This window comes from Ornithodoros turicata, chromosome 1, assembly GCF_037126465.1.
Source record: "Ornithodoros turicata isolate Travis chromosome 1, ASM3712646v1, whole genome shotgun sequence".
Taxonomy (NCBI): domain Eukaryota; kingdom Metazoa; phylum Arthropoda; class Arachnida; order Ixodida; family Argasidae; genus Ornithodoros; species Ornithodoros turicata.
Window position 1 is genome coordinate 6,039,115 of NC_088201.1, and position 25,506 is coordinate 6,064,620.

The 25,506-nt window shown below is 46.9% G+C and overlaps 3 protein-coding genes across 5 annotated transcripts; 1 reads left to right on the forward strand and 2 right to left on the reverse strand.

Annotated features, from left to right (window-relative positions):
• Positions 1–344: 344 nt before the first annotated feature.
• LOC135377389 (histone-lysine N-methyltransferase NSD2-like) lies at positions 345–8,416 on the forward strand. 2 transcript variants are annotated; one of them, XM_064609759.1, is made up of 4 exons: positions 345–508; positions 621–1,510; positions 6,875–8,212; positions 8,273–8,416. In XM_064609759.1, exons 2-4 carry the CDS (start codon positions 658–660, stop codon positions 8,395–8,397), a joined length of 2,316 nt encoding a protein of 771 aa, XP_064465829.1. In that variant the 5' UTR covers positions 345–508; positions 621–657; the 3' UTR covers positions 8,398–8,416. The 2 variants fall into 2 exon arrangements, with proteins under 2 accessions (XP_064465829.1, XP_064465828.1); XM_064609758.1 differs by having other exon boundaries at positions 345–452.
• LOC135377390 (protein TRC8 homolog) lies at positions 6,683–10,291 on the reverse strand. Of its 2 annotated transcripts, XM_064609761.1 has the most exons (3): positions 10,017–10,262; positions 7,525–9,957; positions 6,683–7,408 (listed from the first exon to the last, which is right to left on the reverse strand). In XM_064609761.1, exons 1-2 carry the CDS (start codon positions 10,171–10,173, stop codon positions 8,414–8,416), a joined length of 1,701 nt encoding a protein of 566 aa, XP_064465831.1. In that variant the 5' UTR covers positions 10,174–10,262; the 3' UTR covers positions 6,683–7,408; positions 7,525–8,413. The 2 variants fall into 2 exon arrangements, with proteins under 2 accessions (XP_064465831.1, XP_064465830.1); XM_064609760.1 differs by having other exon boundaries at positions 6,683–9,957; positions 10,017–10,291.
• A 1,262-nt stretch (positions 10,292–11,553) lies between these two features.
• Positions 11,554–24,309, reverse strand: LOC135377391 (potassium channel subfamily K member 16-like). The gene is made up of 3 exons (XM_064609762.1): positions 23,748–24,309; positions 23,459–23,685; positions 11,554–14,525 (listed from the first exon to the last, which is right to left on the reverse strand). Exons 1-3 carry the CDS (start codon positions 24,277–24,279, stop codon positions 13,893–13,895), a joined length of 1,392 nt encoding a protein of 463 aa, XP_064465832.1. The 5' UTR covers positions 24,280–24,309; the 3' UTR covers positions 11,554–13,892.
• Between the last annotated feature and the right edge of the window lie 1,197 nt (positions 24,310–25,506).

Consider the following 25,506-nt stretch of genomic DNA (forward strand, 5'->3'; position numbering starts at 1 on the left):
CAGTCCGGGACAAACGAACTCTTCTGTTTTTGTTGCTGTTTCTTCTCACTGCATTTTGTGTGTAATGTTGCAATCGGTGGTTGCAATGCACGATGCAAGCATAAATTACCAGAACCTGTGAGAACAACACATATATTTAACTCGATTTTATCGCGTCATCCTCCCTTGCAATAAGCACAAAAATATGTCGAATTGTAGAATGCTTATGTTTATCCGGTTTATCCATATTCCATATGACCATGCATATGACAAGTGTGACGTCATTCATCTCAGCGTCGCAGCAACGAATCCAATGAGCCAATGGGATTGCACTGGTTTTAAAAATGTTAGCCAATGAATGGTCACCATTTTAGCGGGATGGCTCTCAATGGCGTGAGAAGATCCGTTTGTTACTGGTGGTCACTGGGCTATCTCAAAATGCAACGTCTTCCATCATTATAGGCATTCAGCTGGTAAGTGCATCGCGTTTATATTATGCTTCTGCTACTGCAGCACAGAAATACGCCAGGTTAGTGACGCCTGCATGGAACGTCGTGTATATGGCTGCTGTTCAGTCGTTTCAAACCTTGTGTCGACCCACATTACTGGATTAGCTTATTTTCTTGCTTTCTCTTTGATAGGTGCAGCTTTCAGCCGCGTTTCTAGATTGTCGGCATAATGCCCGATGGCAAAGACTCCACAAATGGTGGCAGTGAGACGGATGAAGGCCGACCTGACGAAGAGGAGAACCGCAGTCGTTTTGGACGCCTGCGAAAGCCTAGCCGGAAACTCAGTGACGTGCTCGTCGACACTGGTCTACGTGTTACAAACCGACCACTGGCACAAAATGGCAATGGAGTGTCGCAGAACAGCACTCCGAGCCCAGAGGCCGCACGGACTAACAAACGTGGCCGTAAGAAATCAGTGGGACCGTCTCCTAAGTTAGCCAAGCCCGACGACGAAAAAAAGTATCTAGTGGGCGATTTGCTGTGGTCTAAAGTGGGCGGATACCCGTACTGGCCCTGCATGATATCGTTCGACCCGGTGGCTGGAGTTTACACAAAGCTTGCGCGCGGACAACACCGTCTTTACCATGTGCAGTACTTCGGCGTGGAAGCCGAGCACGGCTGGACGCAACCCGGTCGCATCTTTCCTTTCGAAGGCCTGGACCCGTATTTGGCCCTCGGTCACGCCGTCGCCATGCCACGGAAACGACCTTCCTGGATGGTAGCAATAGAAGAAGCCACGGCTGCATTACCTCTGTCCCGCGCTCAGCGCAAGCACCAGCTCACTTTCGAGTACTACGAAGGAAAACGACGCCGACCCCGTAACGATGTGGAGAAGGCTGCTACAACTCCAGCTGTTCCAGCAGCGGACACAAAATCGGCACCTCGAGGCGATATCTGTGGCGTATGCGAGCAGACTGGAGCGGTTTTGGCCTGCAGAGGTCCCTGTCACCTGCGTTTCCACCTTCAGTGCCTCGGCTTGACCCAGTGTCCAGAGAGCTTTCTTTGCGATCACTGTAGTACGGGTGAGTTACACACATACTGTATGTCCTGCTTTGAGAAGTGCACAAAGAGTCGCCTATTGACTGGACTGCATGTTGTTAGTGATTCCAGTGTGTACTGAGGCAGTCCACAAAATATAGGCCTTGGCAGCAGTCAGCAGGTATGCAATGTATCGACGTAAATCTTGTGGCATTCAACAATATGACAGAGTTACATCAATGAGTTCCGATTGTAAGTACTCAAACGTCACCGTACCAGCACTGGACAGCTATCCAGAGCTGGTACGGTAAACACATACACTACTGCAGCCAAAGAGCTTCGGCTTTTTTTTTTTTTTTTTTTAATATACTTTACATCAATCAATGGACGCCACACAGTGACGGGATTGGGCATTTCTGACGACTGAAATCTGAAAAAAAATGTCTGCGCAGTGTAATAATAGTCACGTATTGAGAAAGCTATGAACAAATGTGATGCAGGATCTGAAAATTTGATTCATGGCCACTTTCACATCAATTGTGACATGTCATGCCACAGGCCCATAGTAACCCAGTGTAATCCATGGGCTTCCTTTGTGAGCCTACTTAACATGAGAAACGCCCTACAACCGGGGCCATGGTCTCTGAATTGCATCTTTCTCTTTGTCGTACGTCCATTAATATTTGTAGGATTTGTCTGGGGGGTTAGAGGTTCCCCCAAGTCGTGCCGGGTAAATGTAAAAGATGATTATTTGCATCGATTTGAACCTGCATTCCAAGTTTATACAGTGAACCCTCGTTAATATGACCCCCGATAATCTGACATACGCGCTTTACGACCATACTCCTGGGGAACAATGCAGTGAAACCTCTCCAAATCCCCCACGTTAATATGACAATTCCACATTATGACCAAAATTTTCGGGAACGACCATGGTCATAATAACGAGGGTTCACTGTACCTCTTTTACGCAGGCATCTCCCAGGAAGCTCCCACTGAACTGAATGGCAGTTCATGGGTGTGTTCTATGATGAGTTGTGCACTTTCAGCGCATATTTTGTATCCTGTTGAGTTATGCGAATAAGGCACATAAATGCCAGACATTCCAATACAGCCTCTAACTGGTAATCCACATAAAGTGGTTGGTAGATGTATATAAGTATTTATTGCGTAAGGTCCGAACTTTTCGGTGTGGTGCCTGAGCATTAGGAGCGTATCTTCCTGAGATTTGGAACAGATTTTAACATATTACTTTTGACAGGTCAGAATTGCATGTCACTTAAAAAGCGTTAAGACTCGATACTTGTTGTGGCAGCACACAGCAAACATTGCGCTCAACAGTGTTCTAACGCGCAATTTTTGCTTAGATGTTAGCATTTAAATGCAGGTGTGAACGTACAAATGTATGCATTTTGTCGATCACTCCCAACTTGCTCACAGTTCATACACACACGCACATCGATGAGAGCTAATGTCTGAGCTTTGTAGACAAATCAAGTTTTGAAAAAGTTTTCAGAGGGTGACAAAAAGCTTGAATTCGAATCAGTCCCTGATACAGTCAAACCTCGCTTTACGAACACCCTTCGTTTCTCAGAAAATCGTTCGTAAATCGAGGTCCGAGGTGTGCAGTGCACAAATACCTCACAAAACCACGGGAAATTGATTTGAATAAGTTTTATTTTTGAAAATACTGCGAAATTGTGCTTCGCACCATACTTTCTGCAGGGTCTATCCTGTTTAGAAGAGATGACAGGAGTCTGACACTTGACTCATCCACCCGGTCCTAAAAGTACCGTATCGCGCGCGGATGAGACTGTTTCCAACGGCAAATATCGCGCTTGTCACCGGCTGTTAGGACTGAACGCCTTCTCTTAGAATGGCAAGATTTTTCCATCTCGGAGACCTGGTCCAAACTCACAACCGTTCGGCTGTAAACCCCGGAATTATTCTTTCAGGAAATGGTGAATCATGTTTGTGGAACATAGTGGCGTTGGGACATTGTATATTTGACCTTGAGTACTGAGGAACTTTCAGCATGTACTGAGGAACTTTCATTATCCTCCGGTCCATTGGCCTGTCCTCTGTACGTTCATAACGCCCGTTCGTATATCGAGGTCAGAATGGCTTGGCTACTTTGGGTCCGTTCCCTAATAATTCGTTCATAGTTCGGATATCGAGGTTCGTAAAACGAGGTCAAAATACACGGAAAAGGTTTGGTTCCCTGTGGAGCCGTTCGTAAGTTGAGGGAATTCGTATATCGAGGGTTCATAAAACGAGGTCCGACTGTATATGGTGTGGTAAAGCCAGTGCATATAAGCCTTTTGTTGCATAATGCTGTACCACAGGACTATTTGTGTTTCATTGTGTATTCAATTGTTTCGAAACGAGACGAAGGAATTGTAAATATTGGGAAATCTCTTTATTTGGATGTTGAAATAACCACACTTGGTACGTGCATTTCCCAAGGATGAACGAGAGGTGTCAAATAGTGCACTTCCTAAATTGGATAGCAAACCATAGTGCATTTGTAGGGTTCTTCATTTTTGGGTTAAACCCGATTTAACGCGATAGTCCCCACCCGAACAAATTTTCAAGAATTCTGGTAAAACCCGATATCTACCTATCTATCTCGGTAAACCGTTGGAAAAGTGAATCATATATCAGCAAAGAGAGCTATTTCCGACAACCAGTGTTTACAGCAGTGGCTCGTTTCATATGCCTTTCGTTTGACCCGAAAATTCCCCGGTGACATACCGACAGAACCGAAATGGCGCTGACAAGCTGGTGGTGCATGACTGTGAAGTAAGACCGAGACAAGGAGTTCAGACAAATCCTCGTTTCATATCAAATCAGAGATCATATCAGACATATCAAACAGAGCCCGATTTCTCCCCAAATCCTAGTGTGTAAATAGCACCCGATTTTTTCCCTCCCAAATTTGAAAAATCATAAAACCCGAAAACAAAGAACCCTATGCGTTTGCCGTTGTAACGCTTGCCTTCATCCTTTGTGCTAGAGTACTAGCAGTGATCGGTTTTTTGGAGCTCGGTCCCTCTGTTATCAGAGCAATAATTTCAGAAAGTGTGTATTGCATCGTTGACTATTTTGTTGGCAAATCGAGCAACACTTTGTACACGTCCGTGTGATTACCTGGACCTCAAGGCTCGCTGCTGCACAAGGCCAATGTCCTAGTAATCACGGCCTCTAGCGGAAGATTTTGTGCAAATTTGCGGGACAGCTGTCTCGTTTTATGCACAGTGATTGCTGTGGGGTTGCGACACTTTGTCTCAAATTATCCCAGATTAATGGTTACGTGCATCAAGGTGAACCTGCATTCCAAGTTGTACAGCAAATGGGGTAATAGACGCAGCGCAGAATACCTAAATCCATCGGCCCCTGACATCACTGTAGGCGTCTCCGCCAGTGAGGCAACGGGCACTTATCAATACCAAAGGGAATGCCTGCTCCTCTGAACTTGACGTGTCTGTGTGTTATTTCATCGAGTACAATGCATGAAAAGTTATTCTTTTTTTTTTTTTTTTTTTTCTCAGTACACTGGCATGCATGATGTCATGATTAGGGCCTGATAATTTAGGCACTAAGACGATGGCGTATAGTCCCACGAAAACACCAAAACAGGTAGTGAGACGCAAAAATAGGCACGTTTAATCTGGTATGCTCTTTGGCTTTGTTGGTGTTTCAGAACGCTCCATCCAGGAAAACTTGCCCGTTTAAAGGCTACGGCATCGTACAAGTTTGACTTCTGGTACACTAGTGCTGAGGTGGCTTAGAACCACGCTATATTGAACGATACTTTTAGTTCTCCGCCCTCGGTGATCTTCAAAGGCCTAGAGAGGCCGAATCTTTTGATCAAATATGCATGAACCCCTTCTAGAAAACCAAGGTACTGAAGGAAAGTAAACTATTAAAAAAAACGCAAACATGCAGAAACAAAAAGCCAAATGTAGCACCCAGCATGAGCCAGAAAGGCGCACCTCTAAAAAGGGTTGCTATGGCACCTAAAAATGTTAAAAAAGGCCACAACTCAACCGAGTAAATAACAAGGCAGAGAACCCCTAAAATGTCACATTTAGGCGTTTATAGGTATTTTTAGGCAAGTGGATAACATTCAGAGTCCTAGTCATGATCTGTCAAATTGTCTTCAATTTGTGTGGTGAAAACCTGGAGGGATCTGGTGCATAAAAAGACTCCAGATTTGTTTTCATACACCAAGTAAAACTGCTCACTCCGATGCACACTGTCAATAGCCTGTTCTCCCAATTCCATGAAACGTTAGTGGGTCAGCTTTTTCTTTCTTTTTTCTCACAATTCATTGAAGAAAACTTGACCTGAAAGGGGTTTGTTTTCTTTTTTTTAATCCTCCAAATTGTCAAGCATCTCCTTGATTATCTCAAACATGCACCTCACAGCCACTACACATTTTCCAATCAAACCACTTCAAGATCTGTTATTTGATTTGCCGTTGTATTGCATGTACCTGTTCAATCATGCTATGGGGATTATTGTGTGCTCTCTCTAGGAGTAAAAACAATGTGTAGCACACTCCAAAATGATTCTACGACCCACAGTGGCATCCTGACATGTCTTTCTTGCATCCTCCGTGAGGAGTATGTTTTAGGGGGTTTTATGTGGAACGTTTCGCTTGTCTCGTGTAAAGTCTCAAAAGGGGGGTTTCCACAACGGCCCGCCCCCTGAACCATAATTAATAGATGACCCCAAGTGTCATCTCTCTCTCTCTCTCAATTGCATACATTTTGTGCATCTGAGTTTTTGTCGAGAGGTCTAGCTTTAGTGGATGTTAAAGGGGCACTAAAATGCAAAAACAACTTGCTCTCAAATGAAAGCCCGTGTTTCAATTGGTGTAATTCAAACAAAATTTGTTCACACAATGCTACTGTTTAGAAGAAAAACTCGAGAACAGAACTGTCTTCGGGGGCAACATCCAATGAGGCAGCAGGGGAAGCAAGTGCATAGCTATTGTGCGTGTGCGGATTTGGAACGGGTCCGATAGTAGTGTTCCTTATATGCGCGGCTTGTTTCCTTATATGCTTGTTTTTGCACTTTAGTGCCCCTTTAAGCATGTACACATCACATGGAATGCACAGAAAGGAGGGAAATTTCGAGGTTGCTAAACGTAAAACCTCATTACACTGTACATGCATGTTATAGAGTCTAGCGCAGAATCCATACTGATGCTGAATATGCGTATTTTTTTAATTGTACTTACATAACAAAAAATATTGTCTGTATATGAAATTTGAAGCACTCGCACCCCCTACACAAAACTGTCGCGGAAAGAAAAACTGACGAGAGACAATTAAAAGTTAATTTCATGTAAATGGTGTTTCTGGAACAAGCCTAAACTCACAGCCCCTTACGATTCACAGGACTCCAACCATGCTTCGCATGCCAGTCAGCCACCGACACTGAAAAGTGTTCCCTCGAAGGTTGTGGCCGCTTCTACCACGTGGACTGTCTTCAACAGCTTTCTTTCCTGCCCTGCAAGCGCGAACCCCTCATCTGTCCGCAGCACTCGTGCTTTGCTTGTGCGTTAGACCACAGTACGATGTCGGGCGGCCAGGAGACTGTGCGCTTCAGCGGCAAGCTCTTGCGCTGCGTCCGCTGCCCAGTGGCTTACCACGGCGCTTGTCTGGCTGCCGGTTCGCAGCGGCTGGGGCCTTCCCAGATCCTCTGCCCTCGTCACGTGAGCGCGAAGGCGTCCTGCATCAACGTCGACTGGTGCTTCTCGTGCGGCACGGGCGGACGTCTGCTCTGCTGCGAGGGTTGCCCCGCCGCTTTCCACGAACACTGCCTCGACTCCGTTCCCGAGGGTCCCTTCCTGTGCGTCGACTGCAGCTCCTGGAAGCAGCCTCGGCACGGGGACGTCGTCTGGGTCAAGCTGGGCTGCTACCGCTGGTGGCCTGCGAAGGTGTGCATCCCGAATGATATTCCCGCAAACATAGCGGCGCTGGAGCACCGCGAGCCCGGAGATTTTGCCGTGGAGTTTTTTGGTTCGCACGACTATTACTGGACTCACCGTGGTCGGGTGTTCCTCTTCGAGGAAGGGGACAGGGGTGGTCCCGCAGCCGGAGGAGGCAGAGCTCTGGAACGGCTCTTTGACAGGGCTCTCGAAGAGGCCCGCGAGGTGTGGGAGAAGCAGCAGGAGGCCCGCAACGAGTCCACCCGCCCGGCTCCTTTCAAGCTCATCCGCGTGAGCCGGCCCGTGAGCCGGACCACAGATCGAAGCGTCGACGAGGCACCTCTGGTGTGCAACTGCAACGGAGACGATCCCTGCAATACTAACTGCATTAATCGCCTGCTCTTGTACGAGTGTCAGCGAGGACAGTGTCCCGTAGGAGATGCCTGCCAAAACCAGCGCTTCCAGCGACGGCAGTACGCGCAGTTGTCCGTGGTGCGCACCAGGGGTCGGGGGTGGGGCTTGCGCGCCGACGAGCACCTTTCCAAGGGCACGTTTGTCATCGAGTACGTCGGAGAGCTGATTGACGAGGGTGAGTGCGAGCGCCGCCTGGCGCAGCTCCACCAGGAGCACTGCACAAACTTCTACTTTCTTACCGTGGAGAGGGACCGCATCATCGACGCGGGCCCCAAGGGGAACCTGTCCCGGTTCATGAACCACTCGTGCCAGCCCAACTGCGAAACGCAGAAGTGGTTCGTCAACGGCGAGACCCGCGTCGGCCTCTTTACGATTGAGGACATCGAGAAAGGTGAGCATTGCATAAAGTGTCTCCTCGTTTATTTTTCAACATGGCGTGTTTTGATCGCAGGCACAGAACTCACGTTCAACTATAACCTGGACTGCCGCGGCAGCGAGCGGACGCGGTGCCACTGCGGAGCCAGCAACTGTAGTGGATACCTAGGTGTACGGCCTGCAAAAGCGGCCAAACGATAATAAAAGGCATAAAACACTAGGGCTGGAGGCTTGCATGACACAGGGGACACAGGTCCTGCAGGTAGAGCCACTTGCGTAGACATACCCCGTGAAAGAAGTGATTGCACCGTGTTACGCGGGCACTGCGGAGTTCTTGGTAACAAATCGCGCACACATCGTCCAAGGTTCGTAACTGCTGAGACGTGGCCTCGGGTAAGGCGTGCAAGCGACGCTGGGCGGCGCGCCGTCGTAAGCACGCCTTCCAGCCTGCCCGACCTTGAGCCCAAATGTTGAAATACGCGTGAAAGCACATCATGAATGCACGTACTGTTCCCCGAGATTCAAAAAGAAAGATCCATGCCCCGTTGAGAAACAGGAACACTCCGCACACAAACTCTGCGATGCTGCCCGTGGCACGCACCCAGTACACATAGTCGTCCAGCCGCTCCCAGAGGGCATCTGGTCGTCTGGCGTCTGTCCAGAAAAGCAAGTAAAGCGTCAGCGAGACGGCCACCTTTATAACCAATTCGGCGCCAAACGCTGTAACCGCAAGGAGCCAGGTGCTCACTCCGTGATTCCGCCACAGGGTACCTACAAGTATGCAGGGGGCCGCAGCAAGGGCGATGGCTAGGGCCAGAGCACGCGCGTGGCGTGCAGCTGGTGCTCCACCGGCAGCGGCGAGAGCTATGAGTGTGGGTGCTAGTCTCGCGTGCAAGGCGTCCAAGAGCGCTGTAACTAATAGACAGGTGTTACGGTACAGACGAGCCAGGCGGCCTTGAGGCTCGAGTCCCGCTAGACCAGTCTGCAGTGCCAGCACTAGAAAGAGAACTGCAGCCAAGGTACCGAGACCACGTCTGGGGGGTCCTTCTAGGCCTGCGGCGCTGTGAGCCAGGGCCCCTGCAGCACGACCCGCTAGTGCTACCATAGCCGCCATGCCTAGGAGAGCGACGGGAGAGTCGCAACCCCGTGCTAGCAGTTGCGCTGCCCACTCAGCCGGGTCACGGAGAAAGGCCGAAACCCCACCCAGGTGCATCGCGCACTGTGCTAGTCGCAGCGTCCAGAAGAGACGCAGAACCTGTGGGGCGTGTAGTCTGCCCCAGTGGTGTTCAAGTAGAGCTGGGATGCCTGCATGCCGGACTACTGCAGTTGCCCAGCTGAAGGCTCTACGGGCTGCTGGTGCTATGCGAAACACGGCAGCGGCTGCGAGGATAGCCAGTGCTGCTACTGCCGCTGCTAGTGGACTTGCGGCCCACGGGGTTGAGCAGATTGTTGCTAACGTCGGAGCCAGCAGACAGAGTCCAAGCGCTGTTGCACCACGCGTGCCGAGCCGTTGCGCGCATGCCAGGCCCGCAGCTAAGCTCAGCTGCACCGCATAGTTTGCGCCCGTATGTTGCAAAGCACCACGATCCAAACGCAAAAGCTCCCGTATCAGAGAACTCCCTCGCAGCGAGGTTGCATATCGAGCGAAGGCTTCATTCCAGGCGTAGGACCACAGAACTGCTCCCGCACACGCTAGCCACAGGTATGCTTGCACGAGCTGTTTCGTCTGGAGCAGGGACACTGCCAGTGCCACAAGAAGAGCTGCGATACGACAAGCGCGCGTTTGATCACGCATCAGAGACACTCGCATACGAACTCACCTTGGAGATGAATTGCTCCCCAGAGGACCGCGTCCCAGGACGCACTGCTGTGGGGCTCGGCTTCGTCGCCGTGTCCCAGCAGAGCGTCCATAACAAACAGCGGCGGCACACGGAGCGCGACGTCTAGCAGGGCCCAGACCCGGCCCCGGAGCGACATCGGCCTCAGTGCGAGTGGAGGCGCTCCGGCAGCAAGTGTGAAAGGAGGGTGCTTGTGGGGTTGCTTGACGACCAGGTGTACGGCCACTAAATTCGGTTTCGATGGTACGTAAGGTGACCCCGTTCGTAATAACTTTCACGATATTTTTCAACATGTGCATACAGACGAATTATTTTTGAAGGGAAAAAGAAACGGAAAAGGCTTTGTGAAATGTACCGACTAAAGTTGTAGATAATCTGCGTTTTTATGTAGATTAATAGAAAATTTGTGCTTCGAGTCTGCAGGAAGACCGACAACAATTTCGGAGGGCTTTTAACTTTTACTAACACTTCGGTTACGAGTATACTACTGTTATTCGAACTTCTCCCAAATTGAAGTGCATATAATGGCCGTGTCGTGAATTGCCGTGGTCAACTCATTTTTTTGCACTGTCACCTCCATGTAAAAGTGTCCCACACCATCAACATCCAGCCTCAACGAACAAGCAAAGCATACTGGAAGTGAAGTATGCTACTGGTGTTGTATTGTCTTCTGTGACGTAGCACAGAATCATGAAATTGAGGGCGACGCGCGCGCCCGTCATGTGATTTGCCTGCCGTCCGCTCTGCGGCGCGCGCGCGCTTGTTCTCAGGACGCAACCAACCAAGCCGCTTGTAGTCTGGCCGAATGCAGTTAAAAGATGCGTCAAATGCTGCAAAATAAATGGTCAAAACATTGATAGTATAAAAAATAGGTGGTTTGCAAACTGTTTTCACGTGGACAAAGTCAAATAACGTAAACCGAGTACTGTAGCATATCTGCCAACTGTTGCCGAGATATTGCTTTTATTATTATTATTACTTCAAAAAATAATAACTGCGGTAAGTGACGCAGAACTTTCGAACCTGTGGATCAGCCTCTGTGCAAACCGACTGGGCTAAACAGTCTTTCAAGTGTCCTTTCGAAACTTCCCGTTAAAATAGAGAGATTAAAAAAGAAAAAAAAAGAACCGGTCTGATAGAAAATACTAGAAATTTTATACAGCGGTCAAGTTGAACTTTCACAATTCGGAAAATACTAACTGGGGAAGATACCTCGATCAGCTTAAAAGTTGGCCCGATGGGACATCGAGCCTTTGTTACCTGCTCAAAAGGGGACGTTTTTGGGGTTTCAAATAGTATATTCTTCTTTTTCCTTTCTTTTTTTTTATACCTCCGTTCTGTAATTAAACATTTCTCTTTCGGCGTATCGATGAACATAAAATCTGGTTTATGTTTTGCGATGCTCGTTCACCGTGTGGATTGTCTCTGCTACACAAACCCATGTGCGCTATGCGTCTACACTGTTTTCACAGTTATATTTTGAGAGAATGAAACCTTTTAAAACATCACCTTCACCCTGTGGCTGTTTCCCTTTTCTGTTTATTTCCTTTGCAATACATTGAACTGGCCTGTAATGTTATGATTGGAGTCAGGCGCCGATTTATTTTTGTTACGCTTTGCTGAGGCGAAATGTTATTTACAGGCCTCGGAATACGGGTGCAATATAACGCCTCTTTCCTTCCTTCCGTGACGTCAGGAAATGTTGCCCAGAAGCTTGTAATCCTTGTCCGCTGTCTTTGCTGATGTCATTCAATAGCAAAAACGTCATTTTCCTTCAGTTTGTCCGTGAGAGATCGTAGCAGACGACAGTCGTTGGTGAAGACGTGAAGTCACACGATTCGGTTGCAGACGACGAATAACGATTTGGTAGAGGGTGAAGGGGGTGCAGTGGGAGATTGTGTTCTTACGGCTGAACAGTGGCCGCACCGGGTGACGCGACGAAAGGGGGGTGACGCGCCGCACTCGCACTAAAACGCTCACGAGCGCTGCTCTGTGTTGTGTTGTCCTGGTTGTTGTGGTTTCAGCCCGCGCTTTTAGTAGAATGATCCCTTTCTCTGTGGACCGATGACGCCCAAAACAACATGAGGAGCCCTCGGCGAGCGCGTAATTTTCTTTTTTCCTCTGCGTGTGGTATAAAATAGTTATTTATCGTATGTCGTCTGGTATGAAAATAGGTCGATTATTTGGAAGAGGAGGGAGGGAAGTTGACGCAAAGAGCTTCCGCGCCTGTTGACGCGTACCCTAGTGACGTCACTGCGGCTGAAAAAAAAAAAAAAGAAAGAACGAAAAGGAAAGTGATGGAATCATAACCTCTGGGAAGTGCTACCTATCTGCGACTGAGATAACGTGCACTTGACAACTCGGTACACAATCCGCGGTAGAGAACGGTGAGTTTTAGTATATCGTATACGCTGTCGCGTTTGCGCGCGTAAGGAATAGCCTGGTGGTTCTGCGCAATGCGCAAAGCTCTGTTTATGTCTTGCGCGTGCGCAGGACCAACAACGCTATCCCTTGCGTACGCACTAATTTTCGAGTAGGGTACCCATGCACTCTGGGGCCTCAAAGGAATAAGAGGTCGTCACTGTGCATGCCCTCGAAGCAAAACAGTTCATGATAAAGAAAAAACGTATAAGAAAGAAACAACTGATTTTTTCCTTCTTCTACTTTTTATTTTTTTATTTAAACCGGAATTTACCCAGCTCTGGTTGAATTCCGTAGTACTCTGCTCGTCGCCATTGACGGATCTCAGATATGACGAATTTATGATCCGTGAAATGAAGCAGACGTCTTGGTGCCTCGTTGCGTCCACCGTTAAGTATTATCGCGCCCAGGAAAGAAGTTGACGTTGCTCACGCCGGCACTGGCAACAGCTTTTGGTATTTTGAGCATCCGCAGGACGGAGAAGAGTATGGCAGCTGAAGATGTAATGTGATCGCTTTTCTCTTTCTCTTTCTCTCTCTCTCTCTTTCTTTTTTCTTTTTACTCTTTATTTTTGCATGCGTATCGGTTGCATTGCAAATACATTTATTTACAGATTGACTGAGATAAATTCTTACTGGCACAGAAGCTGGAAGGATGTCGAATGTCTGTTCGGTGGGACATTCTAACCAGAGATGTCTTTTTCTTTTCTTTTTTTTTCCTTGTTCCTTTTTCTTTTTTGTGGGCAATACAGGGCGTCCCAATTAAAAGCGTTACACACGCAAACGAGGTGCTAGTTTGTTTAAGCTTTGAAAAAATGTTGAAATTATATAATATTAGAGTAGATGGGTGTACTTTAAAAACCAGAAATGTTGTACATGTACATTTGTGTTTTGTATACAGCCAGCATAAATACATATATAAAACGTGACAAGCAAACGAAAATCTGTAATAATCGCTGGGTGTTAACTATACATGAATTGGTAATACTGTAACTATGCAGTATTTTCTGGTATCCTTTTCTGGGTAAACACCCCATATGTGTTGGCCGTAAAAGCTATGGGGCCATTTCAGATATTTTGAGCGGATAATGTGATGTCCTCGTACAACCGAGACCAACTAGAAAGCGATAGATAGCGAAATATTAGAAAGCGAAAGATGTTCGGCGAGCAAAAGCCACAAACTTAGCCGGAAGTGTGCGTAATATGTAATGCTTAATCTGGGACGCACTGTATTCCGATCTATGGCGTAAAAAAAAAAAATGTTATAATAAGCAACGGGCTCGGCACGCCTTGCCACCACGCTGACATCGCACATCCACAAACTGGGCATCATTGAGCAAACACCGTTCATGTGTGGCAACTTGGTGTGGTACCACCATCAGGTAGCAATTGCCCCTTCACTCGGCTACTTCTAAAAAATAAAGCTTTTGGGGAACGTTCATTTGGCCGTTATTGCCTTCGGGTCGTGCTTATCGGCGTCTTTGTCGCCTGCTTTGTCGTCTGCTTTGTCGTCGAGCGCGTCTGCTTTCGAACCGCGGCGCGGTGGCGCTGTCGGCGACTCGGCCATCATGAGCGCCGGGTCGAATCCGATGCTGGTGCCCAGCTGCATGCGCGCCCTCTCAAAGATGGCCGACAGCTTCTCCTGAACAACGTTGATGCACATAGATGTGAGGGCGAGGCCGAACAGGAGGTAGATGAACGTGGCCATCATGAACATGGGGTGGTCTGGCACGTAGTCGCCAAACCCAATGGTGCTCATGGAGATAAAGACAAAGTAGAAGGCTTCGTGGAAGGTCCACGATTCCCAGATGGTGAACAGGCAAGCGCCGATCGTCATGTACAGAGATAGTAAGATGAGGGCTAGAGAGACCGGGAGGTTGAACTCGTCGTCCACCCCTTCGTCTTCCTCTTCCTCGTTATTGGGCTCGGCTGACTTCTCGACGTCGACGTCGTCGGATTTGCCGTTCTCCTCCGGTTTGGCGTCTGGCTTGTCGCCTTCCGAACGTAGGTAGGCCGGGTAGGGCACGTAGGCCATGGTGTCGTTCACCTTGCGCCAAACGAAGGCGACGTACTGCAAACCAGGAATGACGTCATTTAGTGCACAGCTGGGGGAAAAAAAAAAAAGCGTCGCTGATAACACCCATTAGTCATATACCTGTGTGTATGAGGTGTTTCTATGTAACAAAAGTACGCTGAGAAGTTGTTTTCAACTGGCTCCATATCGCACACTGTTCAGTTTAGAGGCAGTGCTGACTGATAAGTGACAGTCCGAGCATATAGAGTACTATGCAAAGAAAAGTTCATACAAAATACGGTATTTGTAAAAAGGTGTGGTGACATCTTCTTAATATCTACGAAAGCACAATAACAATCGACACTAACGCACAAAAAAAGAAAACCGCTCTTGTTGAGTGCTTGTGTCGTGCAGGCGTCACGATTATATGTCGCTAATTAGTTGTTTACAGCAGGGTTTGCGCGGCTTTATTTGTCCTGCTAGAGCAGCTTGTGGGGACACTACCACACCTTGCAAGACACGAACCAGAAAAAGAGATCACCACGATGAGCATACTACGGCAGCGCATTACTATGACCTCCTCTTTTCGTTTATTTATTTATTTATTTTTTTAATATATATTTTATAAGTGCTCCCCGAAAAAAAAAGAAAAAAAAAGAGCCAAACGCTGCAGAACCAAGGTTTTGATTGTGACCGCAGGAAAAGAAGCTAAAGATAGATGGCACTTGGGTAACGGAAACGCACAAGAGCTGCTTCGATGAGTTCTTGTAACAGCTACTTCCGCAAATTGGCTCTTTCCTTTGATGAGAAACAGAGCCGTCCCGATGAGAAATGTAACCAAATGCTAATGAAACTGGAAGATTTTAGTTTAAAAATCGGCTCTGTGGATAGTCAACAAACCGGAGTCATGTCGCTTCTGCGATGGACGACATCAATGTCGAAGGCTACTGGGATGACAGAAGCAAATAACCACTCTGTGCCCTGCTTTGAAGTGCTCTAAAAAAATGCTGCATCTAAAGTTGTGTACAAAACATGCTGGAAACGCTGCTCCCAGTTTCTCAACGCATACCCAGGGAGTACCCATTTTTACTTTTACGTGATGTTTGTTTGTGTTTTTAGGGATATGGATGGGGGGCTCTACGGAGGCGTTTCGTATTCGTGGCTGTTGCTAAGCGAAGGGTTTCGTAATCGACGAATGCTTCCTTGCATTTGGTGGCGGTTACAGACGATAGTCTGCATCAACTAGAGTCACTAAATAAGCTACGCTTCAGAGTATCGACACTGAGCCGCCATGTTGTTTCGGATGACCTCCAGCCCCACCTTTATTTTGGCAGTAGAAATAGAAGAAGGTGAAGTTCAGCAGCGGAAGAAGACAACACTTCGAAGAGCGCTAAATGGATGGCGCTGGAGGTCATCCGAAACAACATGGCGGCTCAGTGTCGATACTCTGAAGCGTAGCTTATTCAGTGACTCTAGCATCAACGACATTCGTTGTTTTGCGGAACATTCACGACAGTCTATAACAGACTAATAGATTTGGGTTGAAAATTGATGAGACCATCCGCCGTAGGCGTTTTACTAGACGTGGTTGTAGTGAATTTTGATCTGGTGAACGTATGGGACGACACTTTAAAGGAGCTATGAACCAAGCCAAGCCAAGCTTTAAAGGAGCCAAGCGACCCCGCCGACTGTGTCGGCTCCAAACGGCGATTTCAACGTGTTGTCTGTGACACCTTTTGTATAGGTGAATTTGATAGGTGCGTATCTTCAGCACATATAGCACGCTCTTAGCCAACCATCTTCCCGAATGACAACGTTCTCGCCCATGATTTGTTGATAACGAGAGGCGGAGCTTATTATGTATCTATTATGCGCGGCTACAAAATGGGCTACGCCTCCCGCTTTCAACAAATCAGAGACGAGAACGTTGTCATTCGGGATGATGGTTGGCTAGGAGCGTGTCCACGTAGTGAAGTTCATCTTGAAGAGGGTAAAGCAGAACGTTATGTGTACTTCCGCGTTGGCGTCTGATTGGGTGCTACAATTCTTCAGATGACGTAACGATGGATAGAGGAATCTGGACGGCGGTGCGTGTACTCGTCCGAATACGAAAGAGAGCGTTTTTGTTTTAACGCTGCACGAGTTATGAAGGAGAAGAATTGAACAATAAATTGTAAATAGAATTACGAAGCGTACACTCTTAAAAATGAACTTCACCACATAGCACGCTCCTAGCCAACCATCACCCCGAATGACAACGTTCTCGCCTTAGATTTGTTGAAAACGGGAGGAGGAGCCTATTTTGTGCCATTATGCACGGCACAAAAATAGGCTCCTCCTCCCGTTTTCAACAAATCTAAGGCGAGAACGTTGTCATTCGGGAAGATGGTTGGCTACGAGCGTGCTATGTGGTGAAGTTCATTTCTAAGAGTGTAGAAGAGCAATATTACATCTATTAAACCCCTCGCTAAATACATGCAGATAGGAGTTCTTACCTCCTTTAATGCGAGAAAGAGAATACGTTACGCTGGTGGCTATTGTGGAAGAGAGTGAATGTGTTCTAACCTTCGTTAATTTGACCGCCGTAACATGTAGATTTAAAAGTCAATGGTCATTTACGTGGACACGCTATTATACTTCATGGTATGTTTCATTCTACATGCATGTATATGCTATTGTTTCGCCATGTGCCAGTTGCCATACAGCTATAGTGTTTTTTTTTTTTTTTCGTTCTGCATTCTGGTAGTTTTATCGCGCAAAAGTGTACTGGGCGATTGTCGATGTTAATTTTAGGAATGTGGACACATCGCGCGACACTTCTTTTTACTCTTCGTTTTGTATTGGAACACGTCGAGGAAAGCTGATATATATTTTGTGGCAAAGTATTACGTCGGATAGTACGAACGAACAACGTACACATTACACTGCGAGAAAAATTTCCCTAATTTTACTGTACAAGTGACTGCTAACCCTGTTGCAGTTCTGGACTGGGCTTTCGCAGTTTAATATCCCTTTAATGTAAGTGGCTCTCTTTTCGCTTAAGGGAGCTGTGTAGTGTGCACTCGAAACGAATTTTTTTGCAATAACTACTTTACGGCACATATGCCGGCAACACAGTTAGCAGTCACTTTCGTGTAATATTGCGTTTTTTTTTCTTCTTTTTTACAGTGTACGCGTACGAGATATGGTGCTTAGAGTAGTCCAAAGAGCATAGCCTCGAAAATTTTCTACACCTCGTACCAATCTGAAACTCGACATATACGCGAATAAATGTGTCCTCGTGTTTTAAAAAGGAAATCAAACTGAAAGAGTGAAAATCATCGGGTTCACAAGCCTCGCAGACAAGCGAATAAAACGAAGTCGTGGCATGAATTGTCAAACTTTTGGCTGGGAGCGTCGAAAAAAAACGCTGCTTTCCCCCAATGCAAAAGCGGCGCTCGGTGCAATAGCGTTCTTTTTTTTTTTTTTTTTTTTTTTGCGGAGCTCTGGATGCTACTGACGTTGCAGAAGCTGTCTGATATTTTGGCACTAAGCTCCACGAAACTGCTTCTAACCTTGAGATCTGTATCCAAATGAAATAAAGGAAAACGTCTAACCCAGAACTCTTTTAGACGACGACGATGTCTTTCGGATAAATGACTGTCCCACGAGCGTAGCAAAATAAACAGAGGAATAAATCTGTCGTCTGCTTCGTTGTTTGCCGCACTACCGAGAAGCGCAGAGTGTGTGCAAATAAAGTACACATCCACGATGCATCGCGTGCGCAAACGTTTTATCTGCAAACACCCCGCGCGACGTTTCATATACAAAAAAACCTCCCGTATAGATATCCACTCGCGAAAGTTCTGGCGAGACGCCCCAGTTTTTTTTTTTTTTTTCTTCACAAACTTCCAACACGCATACAAAATAGCTTTAACCTACACTCTTAGAAATGAACTTCACCGCATAGCACGCTCCTAGCCAACCATCACCTCGAATGATATAGTGATCTGCCGCGATTTGTTAAAAATGGAAGGCGTACGCCTTTTTTGTGACACTTATGCTGTTCATAATTGTCACAAAAAAGGCGTACGCCTCCCGTTTTTAACAAATCGGGGCAGATAACGATATCATTCGAGAATATGGTTGGCTAGGAGCGTGCTATGCGGTGAAGTTCATTTTTAAGAGTGTATATTGCCTACCTTTCCTGTAAATAATCTATTTCTGACACTCTATGAGCTCGATGCGAATTTCTGCTGGCGTAAATCGGGGTTAAACCACATTGCGGGTAGGCCGCGTGTTATACACATTTTATAAATAACCCGCCTTCTCTATATATACAGCGCATTTCTCGATATCTGTTGTGGTAACACAACGGGAGGGGAAGCGACGCCCAATTTAGCCCCCGAATGCGCGCAAACTGGCGACGCGTCAACTAGGCCGGCCGTGCCTTAAACCCCACCTTATCGTCGGATTAATCGTAGAACGGGGAGTATATACGTTGTTGCTAATTGCCTTTACGCTTTCAAGGTGGGCCGTCTGAAATAAGAACTAAACGTGTCAAGGTTGTGAAACTGTCGGGACCATATACAAAATACGCTTTAAAAAAAAAATCGTGTTAGCGCCGCGAAGCAACTGCACTCTTAAAAATGAACTTCACCGCATAGCACGCTTCTAGCCAATCATTACCTCGAATGATATCGTTATCCGCCCTGATTTGTTTAAAACGGGAGGCGTACGCCTTTTCTGTGACAATTATGAACAGCATAAGTGTCACAGAAATGGCGTACGCCCCCCGTTTTCAACAAATCAGGGCAGATAACGATATCATTCGAGATAATGATTGGCTAGGAGCGTGCTATGCGGTGAAGTTCATTTTTAAGAGTGTGGGGCTATGAGCGGTGTACAAACGTGGATAAAGGACAGCATTTATTTTATTTTATTTATTTATTTATTTATTTATTTATTTGTTTATTTCATATACTGCGGTCTCTGTGAGGCTATATAGCAGGAGCAGGCATGCTTGGTTACAAAAGTTATTCGCAGGTACTTCCCTTATAGCAGCACACTCTTAAAAATGAACTTCTCCACATAGCACACTCCTAGCCAACCATCACCCTGAATGACAACGTTCTCGCCTTAGATTTGTTGAAAACGGGAGGAGGAGCCTATTTTGTGCCGTGCATAATGAGCACAAAATAGGCTCCTCCTCCCGTTTTCAGCAAATCAGGGGCGAGAACGTTGTCATTCAGGGTGATGGTTGGCTACGAGCGTGCTATGTGGTGAAGTTCATTTCTAAGAGTGCAGGTAACCTGTTCCATTCATCGACTGTATGAGGAAAAAAAAACTATATTTAAAAACATCTACACGTGAACGCGTAGGAACAATGTTCAATGGGTGTGAATTCCGAAGACTATATAGACGGCCGTGCAGACGTAAAGTAAAGTTCGTGGGGTATGTTAATCTGTTTATGAACTATGAAATGCAGAAAAAATTTAACCTTTCAAGGGCACGCCTCTGGCGCAGTGGAACCAATCCCAATGAACTCGGTGCGAAAGATGGAGAAAACTGACTGTCGTAACGTTTCGTAAGAAATTTAACTGCCTTACTTCGAATCGATTCCAGAACATTAATGTCAGTGTTGAAATAATGGTCCCAAACGACAGAAGCGTGCTCTAAAATTGGAAGGAAGAAAGAGGAGGGGGTTAGTATGCGTCCCGGACCGACATTCGTCTGGAAAATCTACCGGAAAACCCAGGGAAAACCTCAGACAACACATCCGCTGCCGGAATTCGAACCCGCCTCACCTCCCAGTCTCGGCGTGGAAGGTGATCATCCTAACCACTACGCCACACGAGCTGGTCGTACAAACTACAAAATACACTCCAAGGGGGGGGGGGGGGGGGGGAATAGTGATTTTAATCATGATTGATTGATTTTGGGGACTAAATGGAGTGCCACAAAAATTAGGTTGTCACGGAATGCGGACTACATTTCATTCGCGCTTTATCCTCACAGTCCTGTGTATTTAAATGAAATTAATTAATGAATTAAACTGTTACGTGAAGTTATAAAGTCCTGTGTCATGCATAGGGCACCGTTTATCCAGAAATGAGCCACTATTTCTTTCTGTGGGGTCAGAAAAGTGTTTAATTACATGGCGTTGTTGCATCAAATTTCCGCGGACTATTTGCATTCCTGGGGAGGGGGGGGGAGGGGATTTATTGGCAGAAAAAAAGAAAAAGAAAGAAAAGAAAGAAGAAGGGGGGGAGTAAATTTCAGGATCAGGGGACTACAATAGGTAAGTGCAATCTAGGGAGTCTGCAGGTTCAAGGTTAGAGTGTTGTCGTACTAAAGCCACTCTGGGGAATTCATGTAATGTGTGGTGAACGTGATATAACGTAATGGTTCCCCATTGGGGAGGGCAACGCTTGTGTAGTGGCTCCAGGGAAGGTGACGCTCCCACATGGACAGTGTCATCACTATGCCCATGTCCAAACTTCACCTCCCCTATCTGTTTTTATTTTTTTTTTTTTTTTTTTTTTCACTCCTAAGTTCTGCACGAAAGAAAAAAAAACAGAGAGAAAAATTGGCAATACCTGTACAGACTAACTTCGACGAACCGAAATTAAGAAAGAAAAATTCGGTTAAATTATGAAAGCGGTGTTGATCAGAAGTAAATAGCGCACTTTGCGTGGTTTTGCTTTTTTTTTTTTGCACACACACACTGTTTGTTTCGTCTTTTCATTTCATTTCATTCATTTCATTTATTCATAACCCAAAGGCCCTATAAGGGCGGTCTTGCGTTAACACAAGAACAATAAGCGCCTAACATCACACGTTGACAACGCACGAAGGGCAGTCAGTTGACTCAAGATAGATTGAAGATCAGATTGAACTCAAGATATGGACAGCAACAGAAATAAAACGAACATTTTGGTCGATGTGTTTCACGCGTCAGTTTTACAAAGTTCACTGTTTCTCACGCGTAGGTAAGAGAGGAAATACAAAAAAAAAAAAAGGCCAACGCTCGACATTTTCTTATTGTCTATGGTTTAATTTTTGAAACCTCATGTTAGCACCACGAAACAACTGAAGCCATATGTGCGGTTTGAAGGAAGGTGTGGGACATGAGGTTGGTGCAACTCCCGAAAGACCTGTGCGGGCATTCGGCTGGAGCTTCTCCCAGACACCTCAACAATTTTCATTGTGTAACGAGTAATAGAAAAACACGTCCACGTTTATTATGCCTGCCAATCTCATCGCTTCTCTGAAAAACCATCATCGTAAGCCACAACTAGACTCGTCGAAAAACCCAGAGCCTCGCCGCCGTTTCCTCGCAATTTTGCCCGCTAAATTTAGCGACTTTTCTCCAAATTCGACAGCTCTGACATCCTTCCCATCGTAGTAACAGATGTCGTCTGCCAAAGTCTCGCTCAATTAAAATACAAAACCGCAACGGCATCGATGCCTAATTTTAACGCCTCTATTTTTACTTTCACATTTACTCGCGTGAACGACATGCTAATGTTTGTTGAAACAAGGTGTTACGACCACGGCTTTACCACCTGCAGTAATGTTTTTCGACAACACGGACATCGCTGCGTGAGCGTTACAAACTTGACTCACGCAAGGGCCAACGGTTGCGAAGCCGACAGACATCGGCCGCGGAGCAGACGATGAAAACAGCTCGCCCAGAGGGTAAAATAAACAAGCAGGCGAAACGACTCCACGCACTGCAAGATCCTAACGAGTCGGGGCGATACTCTGTTTATTGAATCCTTTCTTTCGCACGTGCCTCTCGCAGCCAGCTTTTTTTATTATTATTATTATTATTCTCCAAGAAGAACTCAAAGGACTTAAGTAATAAGAGATTGTAGAAAACAAAGTTCCTGCATTGCGTAATGGAGATGCAAAGTGCCGCTTTTTGTGATAACGATAACGATGACCGCATTTCGCACGTATGAGCAGGACGAAATCTTCTTCGGGAGGTGAGGAAGATTTGATTGGCTGCAGAATTGGGGGGGTAATCGGTGACGGGATGAGAATAACGCCTGTCGCTTCTTCTTGAGACGAGGGTGTGGGAAAACAGATTCCAGCAGATTCGTACAGATGGAATTCGTTTTAGCACCCTCCGATATACAGATGTGGAAATTAAAACATTAATGCGAAGACGAACTCCTAACGCAAAGAATACAACGTTGCACAAATACGTCAAAAGAAGCGGTCCGAGCTTGGGGCACAAACGACACAGACTGATACCGTGCCTAATTTGCGTCCCAAACTCAGTATTCGATATGAAAGTAGATTTTCCTCACGAATCTCGTGTATCTGGAAGAATCTAAAAAAAAAAAACTCCCGATAACTTTTTTTTTGGGGGGGGGGGGGGGGGGGGAGGCGATGAAACGGGCCAGAAAGTAGGAGCTTGCACTGTTGAAGTCCTGTCGTTTCGTACAGAAAAGACCGCATAAATTAGCCCTTTGAAAGAATTTAAATTGAAGGCGTCCAGGTTGCGTTAATTACCTCTGTAGCGAATCCATAAAAAGAGAGGCGCCTTTTCTACGTCGTCTTAAAGGGCACGCATGCTGTCATTACAAATACTTGCCAGAATATAAACCTCCTTATTAGCTCCATGGCACGAATATCTGAGAATGCAGTTGTGTCACCACTTTGGTACATCTTAGAGAAACGGAAAGAAAGAGAGAACTACGTTGCACTACCCTACACTCTTAAAAATGAACTTCACCTCATAGCACGCTCCTAGCCAACCATCATCTCGAATGATATCGTTATCTGCCCTGATTTGTTGAAAACGGGAGGCGTACGCCTTTTTTGTGACACTTACGCTGTTCATAATTGTCACAGAAAGGGCGTACGCCTCCAGTTTTCAACAAATCAGGGCAGATAACGATATCACTCGAGATGATGGTTGGCTAGGAGCGTGCTATGAGGTGAAGTTCATTTTTAAGAGTGTACGGCGTCCCACTGGACGGCGGGGGATGATATCCTACCTGAATGGGCGCCTTGGCCTCTCCTTCAACCTCGGTGCCACGACGCTTGCGCCGGCAGCGTCCGGTACGATAGAAGTGCTTGCCCCAGACGAAGACGGCCTTGATGCCCCGAGTAAAAAGCTTGCCCAAGTCGGCCAGCACCATAAGCAGCAGCGGAATACCAATGAAGGCATAGAGGACAGTGACGGCCCTACCAGCGAGAGTGCTCGGAGCGATGTTACCGTAGCCTGTCGGGGGGAAAAACAGCTATTTCGGTCAGGATTTCGGGTGACACACGTTCGTCGCTCACCGATCGTAGTGAAGACTGTGCCGCAGTAGAAGAGGGCACCCCAGAAGGACCACACTTTCTTCTCCGAGTGGGTGTATATGGAAGCCTCGTCCTCTAGGAGACGGACCTGAGACTCGAACTCGCGCATCCTCTGCGTGACGAGATTCTTGAACGCGTGCTGGTCCATGGCGGATATCCTGGCCATGGCCAAGACGTCGACGATGTACTTTCTCATGTTGAGAATAGTTTCCTTTTGGCGTTGCTCGAAGGGGGCTTCGATGAGCTGGAAGATGGCCGCTCCGAGGGCCGCGTACGCCAGAAGAACTAGCAGCAGGAGTAAATGAGAGAACCAACGCTGCGAAAAGGACTTGATCGCTTGCGCGCACCGCACGGCACAACTTTTTGTCTTGTCGGCTGTCAGGTTCACAATGTGCATAGGCCGTACGACGAAATATTGGGGCGGCCGCGATGGATCCGACTGCCAGCTGATCAGCGACGGCTGGCTCAGGAACGGCGGCCGCCGGCCCGCTCGGGGCGACGGGGTCCGCGACATCCCGCCGTCCGACACACTGTGCGATCGTGCTGCCCAAATCGGGATGGAGCCCCCTAACGACGGGCGCGCCGTGCCGCGGCTCGGGCACCGAGCCAGGAACGAGGGCAACCCACCTCACGAGGGCTGCCTCAAGCGAACGCAGTGTTGTTCATGGTTGACCTCACTGCGATCGACACAGTTTAACCAATTCTTCGTGCGAAGAGCATTAGCGTATGTGCGGCTGCTCCATATCGGTGCCGGTATAACGTGGCCACATGGGGAAGAGGATTTATTCGCTTTCGTCTCTCCCCCCCCCCTCCCCAATGCACTGCAAAATGTATGAATTGGGGAGAGGGAGGGGAAGCTACGCCACTGCCGAATGGCAACAAACTAATGATGTGTCGTGATGGGCACGAAGTTGAGATCCATTTCTTGGAAATGGGAAAATAGTGCGACATATAACACCAATTTGAAGCAGCTTACACTCTAAGAAAAAAAAGGAGTACTACTTTTACTCCTTTTGGGGACTAAATGCATTGCCACCAAAAATAGTCCCTTTTGGGAGTAAATGAATGTCACAGAGTGGAGACTGCATTTCACGCTCTGTTCCAAGAGTCCCAGGTACATAATTCGTGTGCAAATCATGAAAATACTTTGAAGCATACCGTCAACCGTGATATATCGAGTTATATAAATCTTGCGCCATACATAGTGCACAATTTGCGGAGAAAGATGCGCTAACTGCTTCTTACTCTGTGTGGCTGGAAAATTGCTACGTTGGCTGAGTTATACAGCCTTATGCCGTTCAAATGGACCAAGGGCACATATTTACGTAGACTGTTGCATTCAGGAGACCGTTCGCGAAGTTTAGTGACAATTTGCAGTCCTCGGGAGTAAATGTCGGGACTAAATGTCGGGTTAGGGGACTAAAATAGGGAGTAATTGCAATCTAGGGGAGTAGAAGCTGCAATTACTCCCCGTTTTACTCCTTTTTTTCTTAGAGTGTAGACGGAAGCCGAGACAACAGCCTCCGTGAAGCGTGTGAATTTAATTTCATTTATTTTATTTTTTTTATTTTTTTCAATTTTGACCAAGGCCTTCGCCCGGGAGGAAGAGTATAACCCCACGAAAATGTTTGTTTCATTTCAACGATATCGACATCCCTTCAACAACCACCGCTCCTTCCTCTCGCATCCTCGGAAATTATTCTACAACGAGTTGAACAACGTTTTATCATACCCCCACCTT